At 31.7% G+C, this 20,673-nt stretch overlaps 4 protein-coding genes across 4 annotated transcripts in view; 3 read left to right on the top strand and 1 right to left on the bottom strand.

Moving 5' to 3' along the window:
• Positions 1-20,673, bottom strand: part of LOC105837115 (TSC22 domain family protein 1) — a 262,982-nt gene that overhangs the window by 181,978 nt on the left and 60,331 nt on the right. The window lies entirely within an intron of this gene.
• LOC105830814 (L-lactate dehydrogenase) lies at positions 9,736-13,627 on the top strand. The gene is made up of 5 exons (XM_012670419.3): positions 9,736-9,847; positions 10,843-10,971; positions 11,173-11,638; positions 12,137-12,378; positions 12,821-13,627. The coding sequence occupies exons 2-5, from the start codon at positions 10,846-10,848 to the stop codon at positions 12,983-12,985; spliced, it is 999 nt and encodes a 332-aa protein (XP_012525873.1). The 5' UTR covers positions 9,736-9,847; positions 10,843-10,845; the 3' UTR covers positions 12,986-13,627.
• Positions 13,684-18,343, top strand: LOC105830812 (L-lactate dehydrogenase B chain-like). Its single transcript, XM_036283486.1, has 8 exons — positions 13,684-14,204; positions 14,717-14,843; positions 15,386-15,503; positions 15,697-15,870; positions 16,500-16,673; positions 16,765-16,882; positions 17,192-17,315; positions 17,945-18,343. Exons 1-8 carry the CDS (start codon positions 13,993-13,995, stop codon positions 18,110-18,112), a joined length of 1,215 nt encoding a protein of 404 aa, XP_036139379.1. The 5' UTR covers positions 13,684-13,992; the 3' UTR covers positions 18,113-18,343.
• LOC105830813 overlaps positions 19,934-20,673 on the top strand; it is a 53,063-nt gene continuing 52,323 nt past the window's right edge. The window contains exon 1 of the mRNA XM_012670418.3: positions 19,934-20,324. Coding sequence (XP_012525872.1) covers positions 20,254-20,324 — 71 coding nt within the window. The 5' untranslated portion in view covers positions 19,934-20,253. The remainder of the gene's footprint in view (positions 20,325-20,673) is intronic.

Below are 20,673 nucleotides of genomic sequence, written 5' to 3'. Positions count from 1 at the left end.
TGAATAGAATAAATACATTATATACAAAAAAAGAATAGAAGTGTAGTTTATTATAAAAAAGATAGAATTATAGTTTAACTCTGGTAAACTTCGAGAAAGAAAAGTGATATTACATAATGTCAAAATACAGCCTATTGTAGAAAATAATTTTTACAATGCTCTGTGTATTGTAAAAATTCGATATTTTCTGCAATTGTCAGCCTATTGCAGAAAATAATTTTTACAATGCTCTGTGTATTGTAAAAATTCGATATTTTCTGCAATTGTCAGCCTATTGCAGAAAATAATTTTTACAATGCTCTGTGTATTGTAAAAATTCGATATTTTATGCAATTGTCAGCCTATTGCAGAAAATAATTTTTACAATGCTCTGTGTATTGTAAAAATTATTTTCAGCAATAGGCTGACAATTGCATAAAATATCGAACTTTCGTATGAAACATTTTTTTATATTTTGTTTAATTTACGAGATATATCGAAAAATCGCAAAAATCGTTTCAACTTTGAAGGGTAGTTTTAACCCTTCTAACCGTTTTTGGGCACCAACTAAAAATTTCTAAATTCATGTATTTACCCCCTCTACATTTATGCCAAGTTTCATTAAAATCTGAATTTTTGAGTTCGCGAGGTTCCCTTGTCAGTGAGACTTTAACGCCAGCAGTATTTTTGATTCTTAAGGCGATGCTGGACTGCCTCTCAAACTTGATCGAGGTCGATAATGTAGAGTCATTCATGCACATCATTAATGAGATTTCGTATATATCTCTTTTATAAATTTGGAAATTCTTTTCCAGAATTAAAGTACACATATTAATATCCATCTGTGAATTGGACTTTATATCGAGGACAAAAAATTTTTTTTTTTTATTGCTCTATTTATCGACTTTTTACGCGTATATAACCTAAATTTTTGTTTCATAAATTCGTCTCAATTAGGCACTAAAATCTAATTTTCGAAACTCGACACTGTTTGTTCTCGTCGTCTACTAGTCTGTGAATACAAATTTTGTAGGTACAAACTGTAGATCTTTTATATTAAGCAAACATTGTTATGATGTGACAGCAAATTAACAATTTTTTCACGTTTTTGGAGGAAATTCCACTCCACAGACTGATAGCAATGCGTATTCTTTTATTCTGGAGAAGGATTTCCAAATCTATAAAAGAAATAAAAAGATATTGTTAAACAAAAATTACTATCTTTTTGTTGGTAAAACAGACAACTCCAGCATCCCCTTAACTACGAAGATAACGGATCAAATTTGTTTTCAGTTTCATGTGTGTGACTAACAGTAACTGCAATTTAAATATAAAAAGTGGCATATTTCATAAGAATGTTTGTAATGTCTGTAATCGTATTAATAATGATGAGTTAGAAGCTAACGATTTGTCAGAACAATGAATATTCGTCACCAACACTGTGGACTAGATAGTATCAACAGAATAGAAACAAGAGTATTGGTTATAAAATTATTTCATACGTGCATCAAATAAACAGAAATGTCCGCAGAATTAACGATATAATAAACGTGGAATATGTCAATCGGTAGTATAAGCATAAACCATAAAGGTATTTGTTACATATTAAATAACTAAAGATAAAAAAAATAAAAATTGATAATAAGACAAAACTATTTCGAGACAATTTTTTTTGTTTTTTAATAAAATTTAAAAAATAAAATCTTATTAGAAAAAATAATTAATAATAAAATAAAATAAAAATAAATAGAAAATGTTAAGAAATGTTTTGTTGATTTATTTTAAAATGACATAAATGTTTGTAAAAAGTTATACTTTGTTTCTTGATGTTAAATACTTTCTCAAAAGATTTTTTTAATTAATTTTTATTATACTTTAATGTTTTTTAAATCTAAACCAAAAAGAACAGTTTTTGTTTTAAATTTATTTGTGCAGTTCTCTTAGCGTCTTTCAGTATACGCTGCACATCATTTAGCATGTATAGGAATCTAAAAAATATTATTTGATTCATCATATATATCAATTATTTGACTTATTGTTTAATAAATTTCTTTTATTATAAATTTAATTTTATATAAGTCAACTTTGGGATATTGTTTAATTTATCCTATTTCTATGTTGTAATTGAATTAGATAAAAATAAATAATTCTCATCATTTGGCAAACAAAAATCGGTACTTTATATTCAGCACTTTATTATTCTATAACAATTTCTTATTGTATTTTAAGCTGGACAATTTTAATATTTGTAAGTAGTGTATATTTTTACTTGTGTACGAAATATGGCAGATGTGTCGGAGGTAATTCTTGGGATCTACCATAATTATAGTTATAATTGACTCACAAGTTAATTGCTATCCCACTCAAGCACTACGGAAAGAAGTACGAATTATTGTGGTCGTGTGTAAAATTCTTTACCCGCATACCCAGTGTTGATCATGGCCACCTGATAGCAAAATTTATTTCTCTATAACAAGAATATTGCAATTCAAATGTAAATATGAAATAAGAATTTATTTTATTAAATTTGTTGTTAAATGTGCATGGAACGAGTATACGGGCCTTGGTCCTTGTTACAAAATTCACGGGCCCGCATCGCAGACATACAAAGAGATGAAAGATGTATACCTTTCATACAGTATGAAAACGCATCTGCACGATCTGCTATTGAAAATTCATATTCCGAATGGTTTATACGAATGAAAAGTGGGAGGACCCGGAGGACGTTGCTCAACGTGCAAGAGACGCGGCGGTAGGTACTACTAATTACTTATACTTTTTATTCCATGCGAATATAATGCCGTCGAAGCAGCCTCGGAGCAAGAAGGTCGCCGACGGAAAAAAAAAAGGAAGGCGTGCAAGGAGAGAGGGCAAAGTAAAAAAGAGACACTGCCGCGCGAGAAAGATCGGTGGAAGGAATATGTAAAAGGGGCAGGGTAGGATGTAGTTGGAGTGCGTTACTCAAAGCTTTAAAGTCATCTATACGCCCGGGTATGTATGTATGTGAAGGTCCCAAACCGTGCGTACACGCTCGTAAAATCGCCATGGCGCAGGAGGCAGGTCGGACTCCTGATTGAGTTACGATTTAATTAGTCCGCGCGGCCAATCAGTAATTAAGATATCCGCTAATCAACGGGCGCGGCTCTTCTTCTCTCTCTCTCTCTCTCTCTCTCTCTCTCTCTCTCTCTCTCTCTCTCTCTCTCTCTCTCTCTGTCTCTCTTTTCTCCGTGAATTTGCTGCTGAAGAACTTCTGCTATATTCTCTTTTTTCTCTCCTTTGATCAAAATATTATTCTCGTGTCGTCTTGGTGATGTATTCTGATTTATTTTACTTTATTAGTTACAATTAATTCTATTATAATGAAAATTATCACACGTTTTAATATTTAATTTTAAAAAAATTAATAAATTATTTTAATTAAATATTTTATGTAGTTAGATAGAAAGATTAGCTTCACGTTATACTTCATTCATTAAGTTCCTTGCTTAGTACATTACTTTTCTATTTAATAAAAGGATCATAATTTATACCGCTAAGTTCCATTTGCCTCAATAAGAAAAATACTGAATGTTCCCGGCATCTGCCGGAAAAAGACAGAACACACGATCAAAGACATGCTTGATAAATAAGCACATTTCTTCAGCCACTTTTTTACAAACCTGTTTAATATGCATGTCCAATCCAAAGATTGTACAAACTTTATGTATGCTAATAATTTTTTTTGTGTTAAGAGAAATGTGTATATATGTTTGTATATTTATTATTTGTATAGTAATAGTCTTGTTATGGTTTTTAAAAATAAATGTTTTCTCGGAATGTGCGCATCAGATTAAATTCTGTATCAGCCGGTTATGTGATACAACATTTTGATTGCAATTAATAGCTGCCGGCTGCATAACGGTCAGTTAATTGTCGGAGAAAGATTAATGGCGCGAAATCACGCCACTAGCAGTAGATTGTCTGGCACCAATTTTTTATATCAGTGCACGTCTTCATAAATTTTTGTAGAATTTCTTGCAAGAAAACGATATATTTTAATCGCAATAAGATATTTCAATAAAATATTTATTTTTATATTTTTTTAATTATTTATTATTATAGAAGTAATACTAACATTAAAAGTTTAAAGGTTAAAAACTAACATTTAAAGTTAACTCAAAAATACATTATAAAATTCATTATAAAAAATTATATATAATTATATAAACACATATATTGTATATAATCTCATAACTTGCCATTTCTTAAGCAAAATTGTGCCATAAATTTTAAGATTATACCTATATAAATTATTTACGTTATATGTGCACGAATTATTTTCATATAGACAAAAGCATGTAAACTATTATGAATTCTAAATTTGTTAATTACAATACAGAAAAAAGCAATTATGTTAATTTGAGTATTGTGTGTATAAAATAATACAAAAATATATATATAAAATTTTGAAAATAATATAATCCATTCCGTTATTTTTTATATGAGCTCCGAATCTTCGATGATACATAAATTATTGTTTGCATAGATAACAAATTATCTTAAATATAGATTATACAATTTATATACAAGTAATATGCACTATTTACGTTTCAATTTTAATTTTAATTTCTCAAGCAATAAACTCTATAAGCATTTCTGTAAACGCATTACACGCAAAAGTTATGCAACTTAATCAAATCCAGACATACGGGATCGTAAGTATATACAATTTAGCCTGCGATATATCACGAAAGTGTGTATTAGTACTTTGAACGCGATTGCAATCTCTTAATATGATACGTGATTGCGCAATAATTTTCCGTCTCATCTCGATTCCATTTATCCGATAATGAAAGACTGCAGCCGAAGACTTTTTAGTGCATTTCCTAGATAATAACGAATCGTTCTAAGAGATTGCGTGTTATAATGCAGTACCACATAATTAACAAAGCGGAAATAAATATACGTAACATTGCTCTACTTTCATAAAACAAATGTATCTTTTATCAGGTCTTGTCAGGCTTGCGATTGCATTTTGCATTGTAAGAAAAAGAATTTTTTATAAATATTATGCTTCCGGGTGCGCGAGTCATGATATCAAGGATACAGCTTATAAGAGAAGGGATAATAATCTTAACACACACACACACACACATACACACATTGTGAAGCGACTAATTTCGCCACGAAACAGGTCTGGCATCGACATCCGATCCTGATTTATAACAGAATCCTGGGTTACCGATGAGAATGGATAGATTCTACCTTACCATCATCCATGAGGCAACGGCGAGCCTCATCAAGAAGATCCGACGAGAGACCCGAACGCGCAGGAAGATCCACCGTGATCCACGGCAGATTCCAGATTGCTTTAGCGATTATGCCCTGATTCGAGATTTACGGGCAAGTGAAGCCGTCCAGGACGTATCGCCGTTTATTTATAGTTACGCGGAATCACTTATTGCAACCGCTCGCTCGCTCATTCTCTTCTTTCTCTTTCTTTCTGACCTTTCTTCTCTTCGGTCCTCCTCTTCATTGGCCGTACGCGTGAATGCGCTTTTAACGCACTCGTCGAAAACGACCACCCGCGATATCGGATATGGGAATGCAGCTGTGGACAAACGCCAGATACAATTTCATGCACTGACAAAACTGCAGCTTTAAAAAATCACCCTCTTTTATTATAATTACATGTATGAAAAACATTAATATTATTATGAAAATTAGATAAATATATATATTGAAAATTTTATCTTAATTAGTTGTTGCAAAATTAAATCTACATACAGAAAGATGTCAATTCTAAGAAAGGCAATTATTCAAATTACTTTTTTCTAGTAAGTAACAATTATTTGTAACAATGAATACTTTTTAAATAATTTTAAATATCTTTAAATAATTGTCTTAAAATATATTCATCACAAATTTAAAAAAGAGTTTATTATCATACACTCAAAAATATACACTCTTTCAACTTATATTCCTTCAAAGTACATTATATTAAAGGAAAATCAGAATAATAAGCACAAGTCAAATTTGTGTTTTAATTCAATATTCTCGATTAAAATATTAAATCGTGACACTAGAATTCAGAATATATTATGAATAAATTTAATACTATAATGATAAACTCATGAGTAATACATTTGTAAACTGTACATGTAGCACTCTTTCTTCTTGCGTTATATCTCGATACATCTCAAAATACTTTTTTATTTTCTCAAATAAAACATAATTTAATAATAAAAAATAATCAGAAACTATAGATAAACTTACTGATATTTTCTGTTGTCAAGTTTTCAACTGTATGATGCAAGTTAAATAACGCTCGTCACTACACACTGACAATATTATTACCTTCTCGTTATCTTACGTCAAGATTGCAAATACTGTCGCAACTTGTCGCAAGTGTTGCTCACTTGTTAATTTCTTTTAAAACGTAAACGAATGATTTGTGCGAGATATTCGAACAACTTCACAAATTTTTTTCAACGTAAAACATAAATGGTTAACGTACGTTCATATCCGCGAGCGATTTCTCGCGAAGGCAAACGCCTTTTCTTACGAGTTATAATTTACAATCATGTCGCGCGAAAAGAACTAAAATATTCGTGAGTCTGACATACAAACGTAGCCAAATGTACAATACATGCATGTTAATACGGCAGTCGCTAACGAATGCACATGCATTATCCAGCGGTAATTACCATATCAAGGTCTTGTTGATCCCTAACACCGTCCTAATTGCCACGCTCGACAATTTATTAAATTGCTCTATTATGAGGGCCTGCCCTCATCTTTTCTTTTTTTATCCGCCTCACTCGAGGCTTTAAGGATTCGCACTCGTTCCCCTCGGCGCGATTTCGTCGGCTACAGGGCAAATCGTACGGGCACTTTGTGCACGTTGTTTATGGAAATCGCAGCAGGTCGTTGCAATGCGCCTCATTTCGCATATTTTAAAAGATGATTACTATGCGAATGATTGCGCCATTTTACATATAGCACTCGTTGGTTGAGTGGTCACAATTTGGAAAACGCGATGCGTCCCAATGTTGCATCATGAGACGACAGAATGGGCACATGTGTGTGTGAAAATGCTACGCTAACAGGAAATGATATTAGCTACAAAATACGGATACTGACTTTTATGAAATTTCATTTTCGACGAAGTTCTTCTCAGCATGTGATAATATATATGTATATATAATTGTACAGTTATAACGAAATATATTTCACATTCAGTATTTTAAGTCTTTATATTTTACTTTCAAGAATATGTTCAATTTGTATATGAATGTAATTATTAAAATAACTTATGATGCTGTATCTTTTACTTTATCCTATATGATTTTTGCTATAGTCTATTTCTATTTTATTAACAAGTGTATCAATTCACGTTGTATCCTAATTTTTTTAAACCGCATTACGTGAGAAAAATAAAAAATATAAATAAAAATTTTATAGGACGGTATGAATATGTAAGAGAATTGTATATTATTAATAATATATTCACTATTAAACTATGTAAATTGAAACAAAATTATGCAAATTTTAATATTGCTTTGTTTTTAACAGATTTTATTTTAAAAAAGCTAAAGATATATGAATTTTAAGTTATTACTTCTTATTTGTCTAAGCAAATCAGTTTTAATCAGTATTAATAAAATGTAATGTTTAATTTTCGAGTAATAAAAAAGTGTCGTTATAGAAGATGTTATATTTGCTTTTATCTGCTATCGCAGAGACCCTGATAATGCATCATCGACACACAATTCAAAACGTGCGTGCAATTTGGAGGTGCTATCGTTGTTAAATTCATCATACACGCAAGCGGCAGATGTTCGTGCATTCGTTAAAATTACGTTAGAGCCGCATTATTACAGAGACAACGTCGTTTGCGCCATCCATCGTTAACGTCCGAATATCTGAAGTCTTATGACCACTTTCTCTTCAGCGAAGACAGGACCCTGCAGTATAGCAGCGACGACGAACAGGACTATTTGTTTCGCAGAAGTGACATAACATGTATGTGCAAGTAAGGCAAAAAGAACCACAATGATCGCCCCTGGTACATACATTTATATTATACGATTATGCTAATTTGCAATGTTGATTCTTTGGGCTGTTAAGCTTATAATTATATGCGTGCCATCTTCATATTAATGCCGTAGTCATATCGCTCAATATAATACTGTTATGAATCTACAACTAGCAATTTCAACCTTCGGCTGGCGAAAGAAACAAAACACGCAATTTAAATTATTGAGCATTTGATATTCTTTCTATATATATTAGTAACTTTTCTACAATATTTAAAAATTGAACGCGTGTAAGAGCCGGAAAAGGACCTTAATTGGCAACGTGATTTACGAGGAGGTGATATATATATCTAGTGTTATTACTTTTATAAAGCTGTAATAAAATATTCATTTCTTTCGTTAATTGCAATAATTTCCCAAATTAGTGAAAGCTTTATTTATAAAGTAATGTGTCTTGTGGTTAGCAGTAAGTTTCATGTGTCTCGCGGCACAATACTGTACTTCGTGTAATGAAATTGGATGAAACGAAGTGACTTTATTCGGTCTGCTAAGTATAGCCACAAAGTCCCCACGAAGTCCCCACGAAGTGGGGAGCGGATATAATCGTGAACAGAGCAAACGAGAAACGCGCATAGAATAATGTACAGGATGTAAGAGGAAAGAGATGCGCTACATTCGACCCGGTTGAATATGCTATACCTCGAAATGGATCGATGACCGTTTCTCACGTGCAGCGTTACAGCCGTACGAGGAAGATTGCGTCAGTGCTCATGCAACTGGTGTCAATCTGAATCATCGTTCGCAGTACCCGCATGAAAATTATCGCTTATTTAATGTATTAATCATATATCAGCGATACTATTTTCCTCATCTGTAATCTTGTTTTATCCATCCAAAATGCCATTATTAATCTTCTCATTAAACTCTGTAGATAACGATAACGCTGTGTTCAGGTTGTTACCAAATGTGTTACTTTCTGATAACAGTGTTCATAATACATTTAGAATCGATTTCTCTTTAGGAACAGAATAAAACAATTGTTTTCTTTTAAACGTTTTAATTTTCCAATATTGTTTAGAGTAGCTAAATAAATATTTAAAATAATAAAGACTTTCTTTCAGCAACTATTTGGTAAACTTTATTAACATTTTTATTATTGCAATTTCGAAATTAAATTGCAAAAACTTTTTATTTTTATTTAATTAAATAATGTTGCAAACTTTAAAATTTTATTCTTAAAATGCCGAAAAGTTAGTGCGTACTTCAAGAATACATCGCGACAAATTTAACTTCACTGATTGCCATAAAAAATACCGTAAAATCCGGGAGTCAAGACTTGCTTCCAGAAATACTTTTGCCCCACTCTTGACGTTCCCCAATACTTTACGATTGGTGGTAGTCGGTAAATTCAGAAGAAGAAAGTCTCATCGTGCTGGATCGATGATGAACCTCGCTGTCACGTGCGTGAGTTGCGTCATTTTACGCGTGCGCAATGTCACGTTTCCTTCTTCGAAACCGTAAAGCTATTCCAAATATATTTCATGTTTAATACGATCTTTCAATAGGAATCCATATGATACTTGGTCAACATTTTTCAAAAAATTTCGTAAATTGTCATTTTCTTTATTTCGAGATTTTTTGAGACTTTATTGCACAAATATTCATGGACATTTCATATTTGGTCTTTGTCTTTTTACTCGTGAAAGCTAAAAGGTGGGGGCAAGGTCACCTTGGCAAATCCACATCCCTGAACTGACAGTCCGATAGAATAGCAGTGCGCCAGCCGCAAAGCGTTCAGTCTGTGTTCGACAGTACCAAAGAGTAGTGCTGTAGAAAGGATATTTGTCGAGGTCAGTGAACTCTTTCTCAATCATGTCACTTAAAATTATTTTCAATTAACCAATCTCACAGTACGTTAACAAAGTAACAATATTTAAATAAAAATGTATTTAAAATTAATTTTGCGTATAATTAACTTCATTTTATGTGTCATATAAATTAATTTAAGATTTAACGTAGAAGCAAGTATATATTATACTTAATTATCTAGAATCATTAATTGTTTAGTATTTAGAAATAATTTTATTCAATTTCTTAGTATTTCTGTATAGTTAATAGTCCAATTTTTTAGTATTTTAATTGCTTAATTATATTATAAATAACACGCTATCAACTGTTGCCTCGTTATCTGTGATAAAACATACGTCAATAAAGCACGTGCACGTTACCGGTATCGCAACTTATCGTTTTCTTCGACTTCCTGTACAAAGTATAGTGAGTTAATAATACTGAACGCTATACAAGTTTTTCGTCGATTATATCTCACCGGTCAAGCAAATTACGATTTGACTGCATAATTCACGCGAGCCGATGCGTAATTAAATTCCAACGTACTCTTGTATTTTTTCACTTCGCAATTTACACGTTCGTACTTAGATGAAAGGGAAATGCCGGTAATATTTCGAGGAAAACTACATGTGACTGCGGATTATACCGGTACTGCCATCTGACAACTGTATACATCATCCGTTGCATTCGTGCAGGTGCAATAAGTAAACGTCGCGATACATTTTAGCGCGTTATTCAAAGTGGCATTTGATAATGTAATACAATTTGTTTTTTACAAGCTTGTATTAATTTAGTAATACATGATCTTCGGGATATAGTAGATTCTCAGTATTAATTTTTATCGATTTTTACTATTTTAAATTTAGCTCTTTTGACTTGTAATTAATAAACAAAAAATGTATTTAAAAATAATATAAATATACATATAAATTAAAATGTAAATTAGGATTGTACGAAGATGACAACATTTATATTTAACTTATTCTAATATTTACAGAAAATGGCCCCATTAAAAGAAAAACTTTTAACTACTGTGACAGATCCGGTATCAAGCGGTAGAAATAAAGTCACAGTGGTCGGTGTCGGTCAAGTTGGAATGGCCTGTGCTTTTAGCATTTTGACGGACGTAAGTTATAATAATTTCCTTAACTACAGATAAAAAACTACTTTTTATATAAGTTAATTTTTATTATTGAAAATTGTTATTTCTTTTGAAATAATAACATAAAAAATTGTGTATTTTAAAGAATTGTATGTGTGTTATTTTACATTTACACAAGCGTAGTATTAATAACGCAAAATTACATCACTCGATAAATTATTGCAGCATGTTTCGAGTGACGTGGTATTGGTCGATGTGATGGCGGACAAATTGAAAGGAGAGATGTTAGACTTGCAACATGGCAGTGCATTTCTAAAAAACGCAAAAGTGAGCGCCAGCACAGAGTACTCGTTGACTGCAAACTCGAGTCTCTGTATCGTAACAGCGGGTGCTCGTCAACGCGAAGGCGAAAGCAGATTAGATTTGGTGCAACGTAACACTGATATCTTCAAAGGCATTATACCTCAGTTAGTCAAATATAGTCCGAACACAATCCTTCTCATTGTTTCCAACCCGGTGGATATTTTAACTTATGTGGCATGGAAACTCTCCGGCTTGCCAAAGAACAGAGTTATTGGTAGCGGTACGAATTTGGATTCTGCCCGTTTTCGCTTTCTGTTATCTCAAAAACTTAATGTCGCACCTACGTCCTGCCACGGCTGGATTATCGGAGAACATGGTGATACTAGTGGTACGTAATACGCGCTCTTTAAAATATTGTTTTTTAAATAAAAGAGATGAGTAAAATAAAATGAAGATATGATTAAAAAGGAATAAAAAAACAGTAATCATATCTTTTTGGATGGTTGAATCCAACAATTAAAAAAATATATTCTTTAAATTGAAATAAGATTATTCATTAAACGACAATGAATAATGATTTCAATGCTTATAACTATATCGATCAGTGACATATGCATCTTCTTTCAGTGATAACATATTGATTCCGATCAGTGAGAGTATCCTCTCTTCGGAATTACTGAAAGACATTGAATAATCATTGATAATCACAGTTATTATCATTGCAAATTAATAAGACTTTACTGATTTAGATTTAAAAAGTAATTATTGTAAACAAATGCATATACATATATATTAATACAATTCATTTATCATTTAAAAATTTGTGGTTATATTTCGTGTATTATGATTAAATTATGTGAGATATTTGTTTCTTTATTTATATCAGTGCCTGTATGGTCTGGAGTTAATGTTGCCGGAGTACGTTTACGTGATTTGAATGAGCACGTGGGTACGGGCAAAGACGAGGAAAATTGGGATGAGTTGCACAAGCAAGTAATACAAAGCGCGTATGAAGTGATTAAGCTAAAAGGTTACACATCGTGGGCTGTAGGTCTCAGTGTGTCGCAACTTGCATCAGCTATACTAAGAAATTCCAATCAAGTGCACGCTGTATCCACGTTGGTTACTGTAAGTCGACAATATAGAATTCTATTACACTAACTTACAATACCTTATCAATATTCTACAAATATAATTTTAATTTCATTAAAATTATATTTTTATATTTTGTTAGAAATAAAATTACGAAGTTAAAGTTATCAAATATTAACAAAATGTTATTTCTTATAAACTTTATAATTTTTATGTATATATTTTTAATATTTTTAATTATTTTATATTTTTAAAAGTTTTAGTAATAATCAAAAATATATTATATTTATTTTATATTATTTTATTTTTATTTTTTTAATTATGTATATATCAAAACTTTATTATATGTATATTTAAATATTAATGTATTATAGTTACATGACAATTTTTTTATTAAAGAGTATATTAATATTAATTAATTTTACATTTAACGCACGAGAAACTTAATCATCTGAAAATAACATTCAATGATCTTTAGGGCCATCATGGAATTAACGAAGATGTGTTCTTATCTTTACCTTGTATATTGGGTGAAGATGGCGTCACGCACATCGTTCAACAGAAGTTAACAGACGATGAACTTGCATCGTTACATAAATCTGCAGCGATGATGCACACAGTGCAAAAAGATCTTAAATTTTAGAAATACATTATATCTCTATCTTTATATTTATTTTTTATTTTATTATATTTGTGCATGTTTTTGATGAATGTACAATTTATAAGTATTCAGATTCAATTTATAAGTATTAAACTAATTAGACAATGCGAATGCAGTATTATATGCAGGTTTTATAAATAATAAAATCATTTTTTTAATATTTACAATTATATACAATTAATACAATTATATACAATTAATGATCGATATTCGGAATGTGCTTATAAAAATGTTAACGCGCTTTTTGTTATTTTATCCTTGTTTTATATCTAATGGAAGATAAAGATAAAAGTACGAAAAAACGCACTAATATTTTTATAAGCATATTTTGAATATGAGTCAATATACATTTCTCGTATGTATATGTATGTGAAGAAGCTAGGAATACATAAAGTGTTGTTTGCGGTGCTATATTTAATTTCTATTATTATATTTATATTGCTTGAGAGAGAGAGAGAGAGAGAGAGAGAGAGAGAGAGAGAGAGAGAGAGAGAGAGAGAGAAACATCTCTCATTATAATTTATTTCGATATTTATTCTATGACTGTAATTTATACCATTATACATTTAATAAATTTGTCATGTACTATTGTGTGTGTATGAATAAAAATATGATTTAAACCAATTTTAATGTTATTAATCTAATCTATAATTAATATATTGCTTAACTTAATTTCAATATATAGTTATCAAAGTAAAGAAAAGCAAATAATAAATTGTATTTTTATTAATTTTTAAATTTATTTGTGCTTCTTTTCATACATCTGTTTTTTAACTGCCTATTATAAATAAATTTTAGTAACCATGGATGCATTTAACAATTGGCGAATCGACATGATGGTCATATGCCAAGAATGTTATGTCGGTCGATTATAGTTACAGTGTACTCTCTCTTTTCAAGAAAAAAACGGTTCCATGCAATGTGATGAGTGTGGGTGAAAACGATCGTGCGAGGTTTACAAAACCGATGAGTGACAGAGAAAAAAAGCAATGGTTTTATTACCCCTGCTGTCAAACTCATCACTACCGACATGTCTGAAGAATCTTGCACGCGTGACATTAACAAGAGACTTTGTCAGGAACCAATATATTCACAATTTACCGCCAACAATTTTAACGAAAATCATTGGAAATAATAAAGGAAAAGCTTTCAGGAAAGATGCGACTTCTGGTTCGGGTGTACAAAGAATAGTTAATTTCGTGTAAGAATTTTTCATTATGTACATAAGGGTTTTGTAATTTTAAATAAAATGTTATAATTTCTATTTATATTAAAATTGTTTTAGTAAATTTTTCTTAATTATATTTTATTCGCACTTTGTAAACATTCTTTATTATGTTTAAATTGAAAACGGTATAAATTTAAATAATTACAATATTATTTTTAATATTATTTATATATAGGCTCACGTACATGGCAATACAATTCTTCATATTTTTTATTTCCAAACAATTTTGTGGTATTTCTTATAAAACAAATATTTTATTTTATATATACATAATTCATATAGAAAATTTTTTAAGTAAATTGCACTGTTATATGAGATGAAGTTATTTGTATTAAATCTACATTTATAATATACGTACTAAGGATTTTTGAAAAAACTAATGAGCTTCTTTAAAATTACTAATAATTTAAATTTATAAAATATAAATAATTATGATACAATACTTCGTGGAAATACTAAAGGAAAGCAAATTATTTAAATTTTAGTTCACCGTGCTTACGAGAAGACCTCTTATGTAAGGCGTCGGAACCAGTTAGAGATTGTTGCCATAAAGTCACTATTGTCGGTGCTGGTATGGTCGGCGTTGCTCTCGCCAATTCACTTCTTTTTCAGGTGGCCTATTTCTTCAAATCTTTTTTAATTAAAATTTTTAATCGTTTGGATTACGGTTATTTACCGAATTTATTTTATTTCAAATTAAAGTAAAAATTGTGTACCATATATTGTATGTTTTAATATGCGTATTATAATATGCGTATTATAAATAGATTTTATACTATTATATACATGTATATTAGTATAGTTAAAAAAAATGCACAGACATTATACTATTATTACATTTGCACAATAATTTGACTAAATTTTGACTAAACTTGATTAAAATTTCTTCAGTTCAAGTATTTATGCATTTAACTTAAATACATAAAATATTTGAACTTCAATTTAAGTATTTAATTAAAAAACATAAATACTAATTAAAGAAATTTAATTAAGTTAAAAAATTTAGTCAAATTAACAACTTATTTTTCTCAGTCCGTCAATGATATAATATTGTATATAGCCTACCGCGTTTCAAGTAAAGAATAGAAATATTACAATTTAAATTCTTTATGATATATTTCGTTAATTTTTATTTTTATTTTATTTAATATTAGCGAATCACTTCGCACATTGCAATGGTAGATGTCTTTCCTAAAAAACTGGAAGGAGAAGGAATGGACTATAGTCATAGTTCTGTATTCATAGGAGATCCAAAGATCGAGTATGACACAGGTAATGGATTCATTAAATATGTATTAATTCCAAAAATCATACATTTATTTGTTCATATACGATTAGTTGTGCATATATTGACTGGCGATTATTGTAATCATTTCATAATTTATAAAAATATGTATAAGTTCAATAATTCTCTCATTTACAACAATTTCTTATGGTTAAAGACGCAAAAACATTTCTTTTGTAGATTTTTGTGTGACGAGTAATTCGAAAGTTGTAGCTATTTGCGCGGGTGTAAAGCCAGTAAAGGGTGAAACTCGACTTGACTTGGTAAAAAGAAATACAGAAATATTGAAAACCATAATACCACCTCTAGTAAATTACAGTCCAAATGCGGTATTTCTCATCATCAGCAATCCAGGTTAAAATTAATTAATCTAGTAAACAATTAAAAATAATTACTCTAGTAAATGATTTTAACAATAATTAGCACATAATAAAAGCACCATTACATATATGGTACTTAAAAATCCAGAATATTACAAATTAGATATTTATTCAGTTTTTTTTCTAAAAATATCTTAATATTATATTAAACTTGATATTTCAAATAAGCGTAAAAAGTATTTTTTCCCATTTTAATTTTATATTTAGTTTATTCGACATTATAAAAATATTTAAGGTAATAGAAATTGAAATAATTTTTTAAATCAAACACACATACACATCCCCCCCACACACGCACACACACAGACGCAGACACACACACGACAAAAGCTTAAAATTACTGAAACAAAATTTTGCATTAATCTTAAAAAAGGGAAAAAAGATAATTATTAAAATATTCAATTTGGATTTACAAAAGTTATACAAAAATTAAACATTATTAGACAAATTATTATTTCTATAAATAATTGTAAATAATTTAGTAAATATTGTTTATTAAAATATGTTATTAGCTTGTAAGACATCAAACCTATTGCAAAAATGCCATAAATAATATCGAGACGTAGAAATTTGATGGAATAGAAATATAATTTTCTTACATAGTGGATATCTTAACATGGGTCACTTGGAAAATAAGTGGACTTCCGGTCCATCAAGTAATCGGCAGCGGAACTCATCTAGATAGCGCAAGGTTTCGCTATTTGATTGCTGATCGATTAGGAATAGCGCCGAGTTCAGTCCAAGCGTACATCATTGGTGAACACGGGGACAGTATGGGTGAGCTCTATTGATCGATCTTTGATATTGACATGGGGAGAAAAGCGACGTTACGCGCATTAAACCCAATCTATCATTCGATGTTTCCTAGTTCCGCTCTGGTCTGGAGTGAACGTTGCGGGAGTACAGTTCCGCGATATTATTCCGAATATCGGTTTGGAAACGGATGATGAAAGGTGGTACGAAATAGCGAAACATGTAGTGAAACTGTAAGTTAAATCATTTTAAATAAAGAAATTATTACTCTTTATGTGACAATGCCAATTATTATCACTTGATTTGCATGTTTGTTTGAAAGCAAAAACTTGAATCACTTCCGTGAAGATTAAATTTATAGCTTTATTCTACAAATAATATTTAATACTTTATATATATAATTAAATTATATTCTTACAAAAATCAAGGAATAATTATAATTGTATATATAATTAATTAAACAAGTATTTTTACTTTATTAACAATTTTTATAACACTTCTTGTAGCTCTTTATAAAAATTCAATATATTTTATTTCTGTAGAGGTGCTATGGTGCGATGTCTAAAAGGATATTCAAATACAGCCATTGGACTTTCTGCAGCCGACATTATAATAGCTGTATTACGCAATACACAAGCTATTATACCAGTTTCGACTCTAGTGCAGGTATAAATTACTACGTATGTTACCCAGGTTTGACTATCAACTCGAAAATATTTTATTCACGTTTTATTCTTTTATAAAGAAATGAAAGAATCGTATTTAGTTTCACAGTTAATATTACAAATTTAATATTATAAATCTTTTTTGTATATATTGTGCAATTAAAAAAAATCCTGGATAACAATATGTATTGTAATTTTCAATCACATGTTGGTATCAGAATTGCAGTAACTAAGTCCGCGTTTGTTGGCAAATTGATGCCTCCACGATAGCATTTTGCCATCAAGATGCCGATAACTTTAAAATCCATCACAAAAATTTATCTAGTTACCGTAATGATGTCATAATATGTAGAATCACACAATACTGTTATATTATCAAGGCAAGATAACTTTAATACTGCGAACTTATTGTTAAATTGCTTGTAATACGTATATTATTTTTACGTGCGTGCTGCTTCAATATCGATCATATCAACAATCAAAATTGTTGAAGATATAAGACAGATTGTTAGCATCATAAGCAATCACAGATTTTACTTACATATTCTTCGTTTTGTATATATATTTATTTTATATATATTATCTTATATCTTCAACAATTGTGTTTTATATCATAATTATTTTCTTAAGGGTCATCACGAAGTATGCCACGATATGTTCCTGTCTTTACCTTGTGCGATTGGTGAAAATGGTATTACGCAGATAATACGAATGCATATGACCGAATTTGAGAAAAAGGCGTTCCAGGGTTCGGCAAACGCCGTCTATAACGCGCAGAAGGACATCAAAGTCGGATAGTGGTGCGCAGAAAGAGATCGTGTGAATATGTTTAATTTCTTGTAAAAAATGTGATGTGTAATAAATTATACGTAGCTTGTCCCAACGCGCGCTTTGTCCCGTTACAATCGCCACCGCAAACCGTTTACTGAACAATTGAATCCTTTGTCGACTCAAGCAAGGAGACACGCGGCAACCACGAATGCTCCCATTGCTAATTTATGCAAATCGGGACGGAGACTACCAATGAATTCTTCAAATTACATCCTTTCGAATTTCGTGATAATTTGTGCCGATGGAATGATTCTCGGAAATAGCGATATCCTCCCATTAATGATCTCAAAATCCTGAAATCGGGTTTATGACGTAAATGACCTATTTTATAACATCTGGCGATATCTGACGTTATGTTTGCGCAACTTGAATTTCGTATTGCTTCCGAGTAAAGACTTTCGGTGGATTGCGGCTGCACATATCTTCGGGTTTTCCGTTACAAAAATATTTATTAGCACCTGCGAAAAACGATAAGAGTGCACGTCACCGTGTTCTCGGCGCGTGAACGAGCGAAAGGTGACCAGTGGATGGTACCAGAAGGTCGTGATTACGCCGCAGGCTAGGCCATGGCAAGGTGAGAGAGGGATGCAAAAATCGTGCGCAAGATGGCGTTTTAAAAGTGCGCGATACCTGTGAATATACCTGCATCCACCTGTGTTTGAACGGCGGCAGGGCCGTAGGAGAATTCGATCTATCTCCTTGGAGGAACGAAGTATCGCATAACGCGATGGTTGTGCATCCTTATTTACCGTCGGATATACTGTAATTAGGTACGCTAACGATAATGATACGGACATGAAGGAGAAGACTGATGAGAGGTGATTCAGAGCCAACGCGCGCAAAGCGTAATGAAATGTGGAAACTCCTGGCGATATTAATATTGCCGGGTATTCGAGAGTACTTCGAACCGTTCGCCTTTTACTCGCCGCAGATCCACTTAAAAGGTGTGTCGTTGATTTTGAAAGAATTCCGCGTAAATCATATGACACAGATGCTTGCGACAGAGTTACATAAATTCTTAGTTAACTCTGGACAGCAGACGTAACTTAGGGTTGATCTGAGACTAGTATCTAATTCGATGGGGCGGCGCGTCGTTCGACAAATATGACAAGCCAGATGAATGGAATTATCATTCAATGTTTACATATTATCTACTTATTAAATTTGATCTATTAAATTATAATTAATATAATTATCCAAGACTCATTAAAGTGCATTAAAGCGACAGTTTATTCGACATGCAATCAATTTTCGTTCTATCTCTATTGATCAATCAAAATCCTCAAGATAGAGGAAGTATTAGGCTTATACGATATTTCATTTCATTTTCCTCCGACTGGTGCTTCAAATACTTCTTTTTTCGATGCTTATATTAAATTTAGATGTGGCATATATTATGTATCCATCTCTAAAGTTGAAAAATCAGAAAGATCAATATTTGAAGAAGGAAAAACCAAGAAAAGTCTAAGCAGTTGTCTATATATATTCTATGTTTAATATCCCTGCGTTCCAAATGCAAATTCAAAGTTTGCACAACTTTGCTATCGCAGAAATTACAACAAAAGTGTTCTCAAGATAATATTTCGCAAAATATGAAGATTTGTACATTTTGTACAGTTTGCTTGTTTTAAGTATATAGTTTTAAGCTTCGCACTACTCGAAACGTTACTGCAAGTAAATGAAATGGGTACTGCAGGTGACGCTCACATCCCTGGCTTTCAGGTGGAGGTGGCACAGCCGGGCCCCCGTTCTCCGTTGGTCCCGCCGTCCTTAGTGGAGCTCAGTCAGTAGACAGTCGATCCGCCTGGTCAGCTGGTTTTAACCATTTGCGTATTAGATCTTCCCGATGGTAAACTTATCGCGAGCGACTAGGTAGATCTCGGTAACGATCTCCCGGTGTCTACAAATCACCTCTACATCAAATTAGCAGAGCACTGGACAAAACGTCGGCGGCTCGCGCGCCGCATGTGCGCGAGTGTGCAACATCATCGGAAACATCATCGATACGATACGAGAGACCAGATTGTCTATAGAAGAAGAAATCGTATTGAAGAAAGAAGAGGGTAGCAACTCAAGAAGGAGATTGCGCGCGCGCAATCAGACAGGAAATGACCATATCGTACGCGAGCGAAGTGCCAAACGGCTCCAGCTTCGGCTGCTTCTGGAGGATTCTAATCAAGTGAGTCTCGCCATTTAATTCCTAGTGGGACTAGCTCGCTTTAATATGCTGAATGAATGCATGCGTTTTTTTGCGGTCTGCGCTTGACGTAGGCACCGGTGCTGTCAACTCGCACGCAGCTGACAGGTGAGACCGGTAACAGGCGCGTGGAGCCTTGGCAAGAGTTGTTCTCCGCGTATCTCTCGATTCCAATCGTTAGCCGAATGCAGTTACATCGGTTGTTTCATTTTTATGCTATTCATAATTGATTTCGCTTAAAATCTCGATATTTTATTTGCTTTATTTTATTTGTTACAAGCAATTCACTTTCCCAAATTTTTTACCACTTGTATTTGCCCCCCAAAGACTG

The sequence above is a fragment of the Monomorium pharaonis genome, chromosome 2 (genome assembly GCF_013373865.1).
Source record: "Monomorium pharaonis isolate MP-MQ-018 chromosome 2, ASM1337386v2, whole genome shotgun sequence".
Classification (NCBI taxonomy): Eukaryota; Metazoa; Arthropoda; class Insecta; order Hymenoptera; family Formicidae; genus Monomorium; species Monomorium pharaonis.
Note: the sequence above shows the minus strand (reverse complement) of the source record. Positions and strands in the feature narration are given on the sequence as shown.

Excerpts from the sequence above, each read along its gene's own strand:
- LOC105830812 (XM_036283486.1), top strand. The coding sequence starts at position 13,993 with ATGGTTTTATTACCCCTGCTGTCAAACTCATCACTACCGACATGTCTG. Across the intron at positions 14,844-15,385 it reads CCAATTCACTTCTTTTTCAG|CGAATCACTTCGCACATTGC; the intron begins GTGGCCTATTTC and ends ATTTAATATTAG. Across the intron at positions 15,871-16,499 it reads TCTCATCATCAGCAATCCAG|TGGATATCTTAACATGGGTC; the intron begins GTTAAAATTAAT and ends TTTCTTACATAG.
- LOC105830814 (XM_012670419.3), top strand. The coding sequence starts at position 10,846 with ATGGCCCCATTAAAAGAAAAACTTTTAACTACTGTGACAGATCCGGTA. Across the intron at positions 11,639-12,136 it reads AGAACATGGTGATACTAGTG|TGCCTGTATGGTCTGGAGTT; the intron begins GTACGTAATACG and ends TATTTATATCAG. Across the intron at positions 12,379-12,820 it reads CTGTATCCACGTTGGTTACT|GGCCATCATGGAATTAACGA; the intron begins GTAAGTCGACAA and ends AATGATCTTTAG.